General features: G+C 47.6%; 1 protein-coding gene across 1 annotated transcript; it reads right to left on the minus strand.

The window, feature by feature from the left end:
* Nucleotides 1-4,870: 4,870 nt before the first annotated feature.
* On the minus strand, nucleotides 4,871-15,132 carry tstd2 (thiosulfate sulfurtransferase like domain containing 2). Its single transcript, XM_080007820.1, has 9 exons — nucleotides 14,299-15,132; nucleotides 13,243-13,514; nucleotides 10,426-10,534; nucleotides 10,173-10,295; nucleotides 9,822-9,927; nucleotides 6,561-6,670; nucleotides 5,914-6,072; nucleotides 5,699-5,837; nucleotides 4,871-5,614 (listed from the first exon to the last, which is right to left on the minus strand). Exons 1-9 carry the CDS (start codon nucleotides 14,980-14,982, stop codon nucleotides 5,367-5,369), a joined length of 1,950 nt encoding a protein of 649 aa, XP_079863946.1. The 5' UTR covers nucleotides 14,983-15,132; the 3' UTR covers nucleotides 4,871-5,366.
* Between the last annotated feature and the right edge of the window lie 280 nt (nucleotides 15,133-15,412).

A 15,412-nucleotide genomic window follows, 5' to 3' on the forward strand; every position in this document is an offset into this window, starting at 1 on the left:
CCACATGGTGTGTGTGGGGTGACCTGGACCAGACAGGGGCGCAATATTCAGCTGCAGAGTATGCGAGAGCCAGTGATGAGGTGCACAGTGTGGAGGCTGCTGCCTCCCATTTTGCACCAGCGAGCTTGCAGAACAGGTTGTTCCTTGACTTAACCTTAGCTGCCGTCCCTTTTAGGTGTTCCTTGAAGGATAGGGTCCTGTCAAGGGTCACTCCCAGGTAGGTTGAATTAAAGCTTGAGTCCGCCCAGATAGATGTTTAGTTCTCTGGCAGCTTTTGCGTTGTGGAGGTGGAATACACTGGAAACAGTTTTTGCTGGACTTGGTTTTAGGCGCCAGGTTCTGCAGAACTGGTCCAGTTTGGCAAGGTCATCAGTGAGCACCCGTTCCAGTTCATCAAAGTCTGGTGCTTGAAATGCCAGACCGACGTCATCTGCATAGTTGAATTTGCGAGATTTGGTGGAGGGTAGGTCATTTGTGTAGAGGTTGAACAGAGTTGGAGCTAGAACTGAGCCTTGTGGGAGTCCGTTCGTTTGTCTTCTCCATGCGCTCGTGTTCTGACCAAGGTGAAGAAGAAGAATCTTTATTTGTCACACAGCACACGCTTGTACACACACATACATACACATGCTTTGGATGGTGGCCGGTGAAATGAGGCCTCTGCGTTTAACCATCCTGGCTTGTCCTTCCTCCGGGGCCACAGCCAGGAGCAGTGGGCAGCATTCGTGGACGCGCCCGGGGACTGACGTTAGGTGGAGGAAACCCCATGTGAGCACGGGGAGAACATGCAAACTCCACACAGAAAGGCTCCTATTTGGGAGATAACCCACCAGAGCACAGTGTCAACAGCGCCCCAGGCGGGAATCAAACCCAGGACCTTTTTGCTGTGAGGCAGCAGCGCAATGCACTGCACCACCGTGCCACGTTATGCCACGTTGCCACGTATAGATGAACTCTGAACCTCCGGTTTGTCAGTAGAGTTTGTATTATTGCCGTTGCTCAGGCAGGGAGCGCCTTTGTGAGTTTGAGTAGGAGACCTTTGTGCCAGACTGTATCATAGGCGGCTGTGAGGTCCAGGAACACAGTCCCTGTTTTCAGTCTGCTCTCAAAGCCATTTTCGATGAAGGTGGTTAAGGCCAGTACTTGTTCTCCTGTGCTGCACTCCTTGCGGAAACCTGCCTGATCCACGCAAAGAATTTCCTCTACTCCTGGAGAGATACATTGTAGTATTAGGCGTTCCAGGATTTTGTAGGGAACGCTGAGTAGGGAGATTGGGCAGTAGCTGGCAGGTAGTTTGTGGTCTTTGCCAGGTTTTAAGATGACAATAACGTTTTCTGTCCGCCATTTCTTTGGGATCAAGTTCGTATTTATGATCTTGGTATAGAATTGTGTCAGCCAGGTTAGGGCTCGGGGGCCAAGGTGTTTCATGAACTCTGGAGAGATGTTGTCATATCCTGCTGCCTTTCCACATTTCAGGGCCTGCAGGACTTTCTCCAGTTCAGCAACCTCAAAAGGTTCAGGGTTTCTATGGTCTCTGAGCGCTTTCTTTAGCTCAGCTGTAACTGCACTTCTGGTGGGTTTGTCTTGGGTTGCTTTTGCAATAGTCAGTAGGTGGGATGCAACTTGGTTGGGTGTGACAGATGCTCGGTTTTGGGCGGGGGGCTTCTGTGCAGCTCCTAGACGGCGGATGAGGCTCCAACATTTCCTGCTAGAGTGTATGAAGTTCAGGTCAGCTACTGTCTCCTCCCATTTCCTTCGCCAAGCTGTATTTAGCGATTCAATGAGGTGGTCTGCTATCTCAGGGTCCCTTGATGTTTTGTAGGCTTGTAGGAGTGCAGCACCTTCTCCGTCCAGGCATGGGACGTAGAGGGGTCGGTAGCCTCGTGGGATTGCTGAGTGGGCAGCTTTGTAGATGGCGCTGCAGAAGCGGTTGTATGCTTCATCTACAGTGATGGTGTGGAGTGGGATGGTAACAACACTCCGCTGCAGGATTTCACTGTATTTCTTCCAGTTGGCTTTGTGGGAGTTCCAGCGCATCTTCCTTGGGCTGTCTATGACTGGGAGGTGTAGGCCAACGTGTACAAGCAAGGGCCGGGGTTGACTGTGTGGAAAATCGTCAAGAATGAGGATCTGAGCAGGGTAGGGTGTTCCATTCAAAGAGCTGACCCAGCACAGGTCAGGAGAGTAGTCTTTTTTTCCACCTGGCGGAGTGGAAGGTTTCTCTTTGTTTGGGAGCAAGAAGGTCCTGGGTTCGATTCCCGCCTGGGGCGCTGTTGGCACCGTGCTCCGGCGGGTTATCTCCCAAATAGGAGCCTTTCTGTGTGGAGTTTGCATGTTCTCCCCGTGCTCACATGGGGTTTCCTCCACCTCACGTCAGTAAGGACCCCCACCCAAAACATGCACCTATCATCGTCTGACCAGCGATGGACACTCATCACCTGGTCCCCGGGCGCGTCCACGTACGCTGCCCACTGCTCCTGGCTGTGCCCCCGGAGGAAGGACAGGCCAGGATGGGTCAAAAGCAGAGAATCCATTTCACCGGCACCATCAAAGCATGTGCATGTGTGTGTGTGTGCAAGCATGTGTTGTAGTGTGGTGTGTTGCGTGATGAATACAGACTGTTTCTTCTTCTTCACTATTGGATATCCCCAGTCAGGGTGGTGGCTGTTGAAATCCCCCACATAGATGGCAGGGTGGGGTAGGGTGGGTAGGACCTGCAGATCCCAGTTGGCACTAGGGGGCTTGTACACATTGACAATGTTGAAACCATCAATAGTTATGGTATCAGAGAATTGTGTTGTTGTCAAGTGATTTGCTTCAGCTATGTCAGAGCGCACATAGGTGGCACGTCCATGTTTGGCATGTGGAGCATAACACAGGAGGTCGAAGCCATTGATGGTGTAGCGGCCTGCTTCCTCTGTGCCAATGTGAGTCTGTTGGAGGTAGATAACGTCAATCGAGTGTTGGCAGGCAAGGACTTCGATGAGGCCTCGCTTGGCTGCAGAAAGGCCTTCGACATTTAGTTGTAGTATTCGAAGGGCAGGTCCCACTGCAAGGTGCTCTTAAGGCTGTCTGCTGTCGGCTTTGGGACTGTGACTAGGATTCTTTGACTTAGCTCTCAGGCGTCGTCTCTTAGAATTTAGTCTGCTGGGAGGATCATTTGCTTCCCCGGGCGGGCCTGGGTACTGACGGGGGGCGCGACGTGAACGCTGATCCATTGTCCCCCAGGTCACTACTACTTTACTACTATGTCACTACTTAACTACTACGTCACTGTTACTTCACTACTACTTTACGACTACATCACTACTACTTCACTAGTACTTTACCTCTATGTCACTACTTTACTACTACGTCACTTCTACTTTACTACTACTTTACTACTTTTTTAATCCCTCCCCCTGTGCAGTCAGCACGCTGGACATACAACACAGAGTATTTGTTAAATTGCATCCAGGACGGAGTTAGTTGCAAGTGAAGTTGAACTTGTCAACTTGCAATGAGACTCTTCATTCTTTAATCATCAACACCTGCTGCAATAACTCTGTCCTGTGACGAGCTGTGGGACGAGCAGAGCACACAACCACCAGCAACCCCCTCTTTTGAGAACCATCTTACCATGTTTGTGTCTATAAACAACTAATTATCATTACTACTCCAAAAGGGAGAATCACCACAGGTGAGACAAATAAACATAGAAACAAACAACATGTACATACAACAACACAAACATAGAAACAAACATCATGTACATGGAAAAACATAAAAATAGAACCAAACAAAAACATGTACACGGAAAAACATAAACATAGAAACAAACAGCAGCATGTACATACAACAACATAAACATAGAAACAAACATCATGTACATGGAAAAACATAAAAATAGAACCAAACAACATGTTCATGGAAAAAACATAAACATCAGACATGTATCGACTAAACAGAGTTAATTAAGTCCAGGAAAACTGGAACAGCAACTGGTCACGTGGCCTCTTCCTGTCAGTTATGGCAGCAAATGAGGGAGAAAAGGAGAAGAATGCAACCAGGAGGGTGTGTGTGTGTGTGTGTGGTATCATGTTGTGGCGCCTCCAGCAGAAAGGGCCCTGAAGCCCCCCACCCCCCGAACGACTACTTTACTACTACTTTGCGACTACGTCACTACTACTTCACCACCTTACTAATTGACTACTACGTCCCTTCTACTTTACTACTACACTACATCACTACTTGACACACTGACACTTTGACGTTGTGGGAAACCAAGTGAAAGCAGCAGTTCCTGTGGGGCGTCCACTCCCCTTCAAGACACTTTACTTCATGATTACTTGATATATTAATAATTGTGATTTCAATGTTGTTTTTATTCATTCAAATATGACAACACACCAACGTTGTTGCATTGTAACAAAAACCCAGGTAAACAGTTCATCTCATCATTTACATTTAGTCATTGATCAGACGCTTTTATCCAAAGCGACTTACAATTGTTCAAACACCGACGGACGCAGCCATCAGGAGCAATGAGGGGTTAAGTGTCTTGCTCAAGGACACTACAGCATGCTAGCAGGAGGAGCCTGGGATCCAACCAGCACCCTTTAGATTACTAGACCACCAGCTCTACCGCCTGAGCTACCATCCCCCCCTCATACACACAGTATTTGAACAGATTATACATACATATATATATAAATATATATATGTATGTATATGTGTGTACATACATATATATATTATATATGTGTATATATATAAATATATACACATATATAAACATATATATACACACACATATATACATATATATCTACATCCATACACACACACACACACACAGTATTTAAATATACGTAGTGTATATAGTATAGTGTTTAGTTTATATAGTATGTAAAGGATGATGAGATGAGATGCTTGACGCTGAGATGCCGCGGTATTGTACGCAGTGTAGGTGTGTATATATATATATATATATTTACCCCCCCCCACACACACACACACACATATAAACATAAACAGATATACATATACACATTTATATACAGTATATACATATAGATACATGAAACAAACATACATACAAAACTTGAACACACACACACACACACACACGGAAACATGCACAATGTCCCAATTCTGCACAATGTCAACTGTTGTTTGTGAGGTTTATTTTTGGGTTTCTTCTTAACATTTTCAATTTGTTATTCTAATCATTTTATAACAACTATTTGATTTCATGTTTCCCTCCACTGATCAATCAAGTTTTTTTTTATCTGCTCAAACCAAACTGATGAAAACTGATCCACATCCTGTCTACGGTGACCTTTCCGACGTTTAAAATTAATCTGAAATACGACAGGAAAACCAAAAGCTCAGGTGATGATGTCATGGTGCCCCTCTGTGCCCCTGCCCCCTGGCAAGTCCCGGGGGATTCTGGGTCGTCGGGCGGTGCACTCGCATTCCTCCCTGCGGGCCGGGCGGCGGGCGTTGACGCTGCAGGTGTCGCAGCAGGCCGTGCGGCCCTCCCGCCTGCAGGAGGCGCAGGAGAGCAGCAGCTGGCTGCAGCACGGCGAGCTGCAGCGCTGGTACTGGTCCCACGCAGCGCCGCAGAACCTGCAGGCTGGGCAGAGGATTCAAACCTTCAACTCCTCAAAGCGGCTTCCAGAACCGTGTTCCCGTTGAGTCATCCAGACCCTGGTTCTACCTGCGATGACGTCCTGGTTCCAGCAGAGGGCGTAGCGCTCGTCAAACACAAACAGCTTCCCGCGGTAGAAGCCATGAGGAAAGCGCTGCAGGTAGCAGAGGATCCCGCCCCCCAGCTGGAACACCTCCCTGCACACTCCCTGGGAGAGGGGGACGGACCACACCCTTCTCATCCAGGATTTCCTCATTTTTAGGAGTGTATTGCTCTTCTCTCACCTTGGAGCGCAGGTAGGCCGAGGCCCTCTCGCAGCGCACCCCGCCCGTGCAGTACATCAGGACCTTCTTGTCCCGGAACAGATCCAGGTTCTGGTCCACGTAGTCCGGGAAGTAACTGAACTTCCTGATATCTGGAGCCAGGGAGCGCTGGAACCGCCCCTGGGGAAGGAAACAGGAAGGAGAGGGGGAAACAGGAAGAAGAGGGGGAAACAGGAAGGAGAGGGGGGCAGGAAGGAGAGGGGGAAGCAGGAAAGAGAGGGGGAAGCAGAAAGAGGGGGAAGGAAGGAAGGAGAAAGGGAAACAGGAAGGAGAGGGGACAGGAAGGAGAAAGGGAAACAGGAAGCAGAGGGGGAAGCAGGAAGTAGAGGAGGAAACTGGAAGAAAAGGAGGAAGCAGGAAGGAGAGGGAGAAACAGGAAAGACGGGGAAACAGGAAGGAGGGGGGAAACAGGAAGAGGGGGAAGGAAGGAGAAAGGGAAACAGGATGGAGAGGAGGAAAGAGGAAGGAGGGGGGCAGGAAGGATAAACCAGGAACATATTAATGTCAGATTTATTGGATTCTAAACGTCTGAAACACATCAAGGTTTTACAAACTGAAGCTTCTAACGTCCTGTTCTCTCTGGATATTGAAGGGTTTGTGTTTCGTACGATCCTGCTCTCGTAGAAGTTCCTGCAGTCCAGCAGCAACGTGTCCCTGGACTCTCCAGACAGAAAGTCCTGGACCTCCTGGTGGAAGCACTCTGGGTTCAGGTGAGGTCCTGGGGGGACGGAGCAGGGGGATGGGGGAGGAAGAGAGGAGGACGAGAGAGCAGGAGGAGGAAGAGAGATGAGGAAGAAATGAGGAAGAGAGAAGGAAGAGGAGGAAGAGAGAGGGGGAAGGGAGGAGGAAGAGAGAAGGAAAAGGAAGAAGAGAGGAGGAAGAGAGAGGAGGAAGAGAGAGGGGGAAGGGGAGGAAGAGAGAAGGAAGAGGAGGAAGAGAGGAGGAAGAAGAGAGAGGGGGAAGGGGAGGAAGAGCAGGAAGAGAGAGGGGGAAGGGGAGGAAGAGAGGAGGATGAAGAGAGGACGAGGAGGAAGAGAGATGAGGAAGAAATGAGGAAGAGAGAAGGAAGAGGAGGAAGAGAGAGGGGGAAGGGAGGAGGAAGAGAGAAGGAAGAGGAGGAAGAGAGAGGGGGAAGGGAGGAGGAAGAGGAGGAAGAGAGGAGGAAGAGAGAGGGGGAAGAGAGAGGGGGAAGAGAGAGGGGGAAGGGGAGGAAGAGAGAAGGAAGAGGAGGAAGACAGAGGAGGAAGAGAGAGGGGGAAGGGGAGGAAGAGAGAAGGAAGAGCAGGAAGAGAGAGGGGGAAGGGGAGGAAGAGAGGAGGATGAAGAGAGGACGAGGAGGAAGAGAGATGAGGAAGAAATGAGGAAGAGAGAAGGAAGAGGAGGAAGAGAGGGGGGGAAGGGAGGAGGAAGAGAGAAGGAAGAGGAGGAAGAGAGAGGAGGAAGAGAGAGGGGGAAGGGAGGAGGAAGAGGAGGAAGAGAGGAGGAAGAGAGAGGGGGAAGAGAGAGGGGGAAGAGAGAGGGGGAAGGGGAGGAAAAGAGAAGGAAGAGAGGAGGAAGAGAGGGGGAAGGGGAGGAAGAGAGAAAGAAGAGGAGGAAGAGAGAGGAGGAGGAGAGAGGGGGAAGGGGAGGAAGAGAGAAGGAAGAGGAGGAAGAGAGAGGAGGAAGAGAGAGGGGGAAGGGGAGGAAGAGAGAAGGACGAGCAGGAAGAGAGGGGGAAGGGGAGGAAGAGAGGAGGACGAAGAGAGGACGAGGAGGAAGAGAGATGAGGAAGAAATGAGGAAGAGAGAAGGAGGAGGAGGAAGAGAGAGGGGGAAGGGAGAAGGAAGAGGAGGAAGAGAGAGGAGGAAGAGAGAGGGGGAAGGGAGGAGGAAGAGAGAAGGAAGAGGAGGAAGAGAGGAGGAAGAGAGAGGAGGAAGAGAGAGGGGGAAGGGGAGGAAGAGAGAAGGAAGAGGAGGAAGAGAGGAGGAAGAAATGAGGAAGAGAGAAGGAAGAGGAGGAAGAGAGAGGGGGGAGGGAGGAGGAAGAGAGAAGGAAGAAGAGGAAGAGAGAGGAGGAAGAGAGAGGGGGAAGGGGAGGAAGAGAGAAGGAAGATGAGGAAGAGAGAGGAGTGAGAGAGAGGGGGAAGGGGAGGAAGAGGGGGAAGAGAGGAGGAAGAGAGAGGGGGAAGGGGAGGAAGAGAGAAGGAAGAGGAGGAAGAGAGAGGTGGAAGAGAGAGGGGGAAGAGAGAGGGGGAAGGGGAGGAAGAGGGGGAAGAGAGGAGGAAGAGAGAGGGGGAAGGGGAGGAAGAGAGAAGGAAGAGGAGGAAGAGAGAGGTGGAAGAGAGAGGGGGGAGGGAGGAGGAAGAGAGAAGGAAGAAGAGGAAGAGAGAGGAGGAAGAGAGAGGGGGAAGGGGAGGAAGAGAGAAGGAAGATGAGGAAGAGAGAGGAGGAAGAGAGAGGGGGAAGGGGAGGAAGAGGGGGAAGAGAGGAGGAAGAGAGAGGGGGAAGGGGAGGAAGAGAGAAGGAAGAGGAGGAAGAGAGAGGTGGAAGAGAGAGGGGGAAGGGGAGGAAGAGAGGAAGAATTGAGTTGAGACTGATGGAGATGCTTCATGTGACAGAAGTAGAACCAGTGAAGGACTCTTCACTTTGAAGGATGAATTAGAAATGTGTCCATGACATAAAACACAAGGTCCATTCTGCCATTACAAAATGAAATTCAAGGACTTTCAAGTCCTTCTTAAGCATTATTTTTTCATTTTCAAAGACTTCACAAAAACGAATATAATCCATTTTCAGTGTGATCTTTATTACTTTAAATATAATATAATCTTAGTGTCAATAGCCGTTTCCAATTCCAAGTACGCCAAGTCTAGACTTACGGACTTGGTAGTTGAGACAAGTTGGACCGGGGAGTACAGACTGGGGAGTACAGACTGGGGAGTACAGACTGGGGAGTAGACTGGGGAGTACAGACTGGGGAGTACAGACTGGGGAGTAGACTGGGGAGTACAGACTGGGGAGTACAGACTGGGGAGTACAGACTGGGGAGTAGACTGGGGAGTACAGACTGGGGAGTACAGACTGGGGAGTACAGACTGGGGAGTACAGACTGGGGAGTAGACTGGGGAGTACAGACTGGGGAGTACAGACTGGGGAGTACAGACTCCCGGGGACGGGAGGACGCAGGACGGTCATTCTGCCAAATGCATTGTGGGATACTTGTCTGTCCACACAAGTCACCACCCATGCATCCTCCATCAAATGGGTGGAGCAAGTCCACATCCTGGCATTTAGACTGGACTTGGCTTGATGCGTATTTTGAATTGGAACAGTACTTGGGCGACCGATGACGTTTCACAAGTACAGACAAGAACACAAGTACACACAAGAACACAAGTACAGACAAGAACACAGATTGAGAAAGGGCCATTGTCTATTATCTATATGAGTACATGTATGTGTCATTGTTGTCTCTTCTAATTTGTGGATTAAAGTTACATTCCTTGCATCATGTGCCAACCCTAACCCTAACCCTGCTTTTGTGATTCAAATCATAAGGTAATAAATGTTTGAAGAAACATTTATTACCTTATGATTTGAATCACAAAAGCAGGGGAACATCGCAGCTTTTCAATGGGTTTTTTAAAAGCTTTTCAAACATTCAGCACAAAAGGGGCTATTTTAAAGGTATTCCAGGACTTAAAAATTCAAGCACTTCAAGCACCTTAACGACCTGGTAAGAATGCTGTAAACAATATTGTTTGATTTAAATCTACTTTCTTTGTGATCCCAAGGGAAATTTGTCCCTTGAATCATGTTTATTGTATATATAAGGGCATAAAAAAAAAAATTATATATATATATATATATATAGTGTAGTGTTGTTCCGACCTGCCTGCTGGAAGGACAGGACGTCGGGGGGGATTCCCATGGGAACAATCTCCTGGTGAACTTTGACCTTTAGGTCTGGGAAACACTCCGCCCCCCCCTCGCTGCTCTGTGACATGCATCCATCGATACAGCAAGAAAATGGTGAAACACAAGCATCATAAAATACAACAACACTAACATCCCAGAATACACAGGGAAGTGTTAACTTTTTACTTCACAACATACTAGAATGACTATTTAAACTTATGAAAAGATGAGGTGAGACTAGGACTAATATAAGACAACGATAAAGAGAATAATAATACAAGACAAGCGCATGTTGGTCTGGAACCACAGCAGTTGTTACTACACCTTGAAGTCCTGCTCCTCCATGGCTCGGAACATCGGGTGTGACATCATGGTCCTGACGTAGAGCGCGGCAGCCTCCACGGAGCCGCCCACAGAGCCGTTCAAGCCCTCTGTGGCAACCCTCACCTGGAGGGGCGGGGTCACACTTTCTGATGCAAATATAGATTTACAGTAAACATTCACTTTTTATTTATAATAATCTGAAGCTCAGAGCTCTCTCGCTCTCTCTCTTCCCAGTCTGACCACTGTTCCCTACCTTCCCAGTGAGCTGTAGCCTCTCGCACAGCGCTCTCTGCCAGGCACAGACTTCCTGTGGGTTGTCCAGATGACAGTAGTGGTAGAAGAGCAGAACTTTCCCTGGAGGACTGGGAGGAGGAGAAGAAGAAGAACAAGAAGAAAAAGAAGAACAAAAGCATCAACATTCAAATCTGATGTTTGATCTGAGTTTTTAAACCTGGGTCTGACAGTTTATCTACTTAAATTAAACTTCAAGCTCTGGCTTAAGTCAACAAGAACAGCAATGAAATAATAATATAAATAAACATTTAATTTCAAAGACAGATACAGAAATAGTAATAAATAAATAATAAATAAAAATAATTTTTAACAGCTGGCATAATAAATTTATTGTAATGATGTCATCATTTAGACTGAACTCACCCATTGTTTCTGTATCTGTATTATTGTTTACATATTTCTTCATCCAGTACAAAATATCCCAAAAATATATTTATACCCACAGTCAGGTCTTTTTCATCTGTATGTTTTTCATTGTTTTCTGTTATTTCTGGGTAATAATTGCCATTTATCGTTAGGTTGATTGCATATTTTCATTATTATTATTATTTTTTTAACCTGTGCTGTCAGCATGCTGGACATACAACACAGAGTACTTGTATGCCATTGCATTCAGGACAGAGTTAGTCTGCAAGTGGAGTTCAAGTTCTCAACCTGCAATGAAACTCTTTATTAATTCTTAAATCATCAACAACTGCTGCAATAACTCTGTCCTGTGGACGACCTATAAGATGACAAGAGCATAGTTTTTGGTTATACAGAACCACCACCAACCCCCCTCTTTGGAGAACTATTTACAATGTTTGGGTCTATAAACAACTGATCACACTCCAAGAAGGGGAGAATCACCACAGTGAGACAAATAAACATAGAAACAAACAACATTTACACAAAAACATGAACATTGGATGACAACTTGTATTGAAAAACAGTGAATTAGATCCAGGAAAACTGGAACTACAACTGGTCACGTGGCCTCTTCCTGTCAAAGTTATGGCAGTAAATGAGGGAGGAAAGGAGAAGAATGCAACCAGGAGGGAGCTGGGGTGCACTTGAAGCAGGTGTGTGTGTGTGTGTGATAGGACCGCCTGTGTGTGTGTGTGTGTGTGTGTGTGTGTGTGTGTAAGACGTCCACCGGTGAGTGTACATGACTTATCCCCATTGGCATTGCTGTATAAGGTCGGCATTATGTCGCGGCGCCTCCAAAAAGCGGAAGGAGCCCTGAAGCCCCCGAACTCTGCAGCCCCGTGGACACCCTACGGCTGCAGGAAAGCCCCGAGTACCCTGCCCTGCGGCCACAGAAGACCCCCGGGCCCCCAGAGAAGCCAGAGGGCCGTGGAGCAACTCCCACGCCCAGCCCCGAGGAGCATGACCAAGTCCTCGGTAACACGGGGAGACCCCGCACCCAAGGTGCATATTTTCAAATTTTTCCATATATTGCCACTTTCTTTTTTATATTTGTATTGTATTGCATTTTTGTTATTTTGCTACTGTTTGGTTGTGAGTTGTTGAGACAAGAGGTTTCACGATTCCGATTTGAAATCAAAATTTGATCGAAATGAGCATTTGATTTCGAACTTCGGAATCACAAGCGGGTTCGCGATTCTCCCCGTATTTTTGTGAGAAATAATGTCCGACATGGTCGACAGTTGGGGTGGTCAAGAACCTCTGGTCAACAAATCACACCCCCCAGTGTGCGCTGGGGGGTGTGAACTCCCCCGACACCAAACTGACTTTCATGGAGTTTGGAGGGGTCCGCTGCCCCGCACCCCTCAAAGCACACTCCACCCTCCCACCTGTTACTAGGGCTGCAGGACAAAATAAGAACAGAATTTAAATATTACACAAAAAATACCAATAAAGTTCGATATAAGTTGATCCAGTTTGTTGCACAGCGAACGAACATTAGAGAGAAATATTCCCGGTAACGGTGTTTGAAGTGGGTGGAGACGCACTACGCACCGGGTGTCTCCCTCTCCTCCGGTGTTTCACTGTGTACATGGGAGAGTGCACCTTTGACCACAATGTCCAGTGATTACACAGATGTGGCGATGAAAGTGGGAAATGAACCCGACCATCAGCGAGGGAATGTCCACTAGTGCAGAGGTTCCCAACCATCGGCTCACCGACCGTGCCGGACCGTGGTGCATTTGCCACCGGACCGTGAGAACACGGCAGGGGTTGTTTCAGGGGCGATCTGCTCCACAGCAGAGCAGCAGCATGAAACTGAGTAAATTAAATACATCTCGAGATTTTATTTGCTTTGTTTGGAGAAAAGATGGCTCTGATCGGTGCTGCAGGTAGTCATTTTCCTTTTACTACCAGCGTTCCCCTCTGGCAAAAATAACATCAGTTTTTCTGCTTATTTTGGTGAGTAATTAAAAGTAGTGTGATAAGTAACTTATTGTTTATAATTCTAAAGTCTAGTTTTGCTAAAGCTCTTAACTGTTGAGGTGTGTTGTTTAAATATTCTCATATTTATTGTTATTATTTCCATTTTTAATATTCAAATTTAAGTTACTTACTGAGAAACAAGTGTTTTTCATTTACAAATAAAGACTCATTAATTGAACAATGACATAGTCAGTGCTGAAAAAAAAATACTTTTTTTTTTTCAGCCTTAGTTGAGACACTGAAATTTCCCTAAAGTATAACTATCTATCCATCCATCCATCCATCCACACATCTGTCCATCCGCCTGTCTGTCTGTCCATCCATCTATATTCCATATATTTTTTTTTTTTAGGATGATGAACAGTAAGAAGCTGATAAGCACCTCTGAAGCTGTTCCTGTGTCAGGTGACTGATGTCTGGCAGCCAGGCACAAACAACTTGTTCTGGTTCTGGTTCTCTCCCGTGGTTCTGTCCGTGGTCCTGTTGGTGCTGCAGCAACTGGTGAAGCATGGCCTCTGCTTGCTGCTGCAGCTCTGCGCCGTGCATCCTGGAGACGTGCTGGTGCACGGCGGCCAGGAAGTGGAAGCTCTGAGCGCAGCAGGACCAGGTGTGAGGAGCCACACCCTGTTTGGACGCCACCAGTGAGGAGAAGACCTGGAGGAGGAGATACTTTTACTGCAGGGAAAGTACTCATACCCCGACCCTGAAATACCACACTTACATTTCTACTTCAGGAAAGGTAAACAAGTACAGTCAGTAAGGACCCCCACCAAAAACATGCACCCATCATGGTCTGACCAGCGATGGACACTTATCACCTGGTCCCCGGGCGCGTCCACGTACGCTGCCCACTGCTCCTGGCTGTGCCCCCGGAGGAAGGACAAGCCAGGATGGGTCAAAAGCAGAGGAGCCATTTCACCGGCACCATCAAGCATGTGCATGTGTGTGTGTGTGCAAGCATGTGTTGTGGAGTGTCGTGTGACGATTAAAGACTGTTTCTGTTTCTGTTTCTGTTTCACCCATCATGGTCTGACCAGCGATGGACACTCATCACCTGGTCCCCGGGCGCGTCCACGTATGCTGCCCACTGCTCCTGGCTGTGCCCCCGGAGGAAGGACATCATCCTTCCTCCACCGGCCGCCATCCAAAGCGCGCACGCGTGCGTGTGTGTGTGTGTGTGTGTGTGTGCAGTGCTGTGTGACAAATAAAGACTGTTCCTCTTCTTCTATAATACTTCATAAAGTAGTGAACTGAACTGAACTCTTTCTTCTGCAGATGATACGCATGCGGATCTTGTTTATAATTTACACTAAAATAGTACAGGTGGTGTCGGTATATATAGCATAGTACCTATATGTATATTTATGTATATATTAAATATTGTTCATTCTACTCTGCTTTTACCATGTGTACTGTACATAGTGAATGTGTCCCTCACCCTCCTCCTGCACAGCCGGTACATCCTCCTCAGCTCAGTGGACAGAACAGGTTTCTTCGGTTTGCTTCCGTCTGAGAAGGTTCCACAGGGTCCAGAGGGTTCAAATGGGTCTGAAGGTTCAGAAGGTGTGAAGGTTCCAGATGTTCCAGAAGGTTCTGATGGTCCAGAAGGTTCAAATGGGTCTGAAGGTTCAGAAGGTGTGAAGGTTCCAGATGTTCCAGAAGGTTCTGATGGTCCAGAAGGTTCAAATGGCTCTGAAGGTTCAGAAGGTGTGAAGGTTCCAGATGTTCCAGAAGGTTCTGATGGTCCAGAGGGTTCAAATGGGTCTGAAGGTTCAGAAGGTGTGAAGGTTCCAGATGTTCCAGAAGGTTCTGATGGTCCAGAAGGTTCAAATGGGTCTGAAGGTTCAGAAGGTGTGAAGGTTCCAGATGTTCCAGAAGGTTCTGATGGTCCAGAAGGTTCAAATGGCTCTGAAGGTTCAGAAGGTGTGAAGGTTCCAGATGTTCCAGAAGGTTCTGATGGTCCAGAAGGTTCAAATGGGTCTGAAGGTTCAGAAGGTGTGAAGGTTCCAGATGTTCCAGAAGGTTCTGGTGGTCCAGAAGGTTCAAATGGCTCTGAAGGTTCAGAAGGTGTGAAGGTTTCCCAGCTTTCCTCCTCCAGAACTTCACTCTCTGCTGAATACATGGCTGCACGAAGTTCCGAAAAGGCTCGGTCTGAACAGATATTTATATTATATTGTTTTATACGTGTCGTCGTTGTGCTGAACGTATACAAATAGAAAAACTATTTCTAATAATAATAAAACTTGAAATTCAATCGAACTGAACAGGACCGCGAGGGAGACCAGCTCTGACCCGGAAACACTGCACAGCAACTTCTGGTTGACCCATACATCTCGATAACCTCGAAACCCCATTCACCGCTCAAACCGCCCGTGGTGGTACGTCAATAGCGCCGCCATCTTGTCACGGTGTCTGACCATGAATTCCGCACGGGACCGCAAGAAAAAAAGGTTACAAATGGCGCCGTTTTACACTAAATGTGTAATAATTATACTAATAACTAAACAAATAACTATTGCTTTTGTTTTACATAGCAACAATATAGAAACAAT

Source organism: Zeus faber, assembly GCF_960531495.2.
Source record: "Zeus faber genome assembly, chromosome: 10".
In the NCBI taxonomy this organism is placed as follows: Eukaryota; Metazoa; Chordata; class Actinopteri; order Zeiformes; family Zeidae; genus Zeus; species Zeus faber.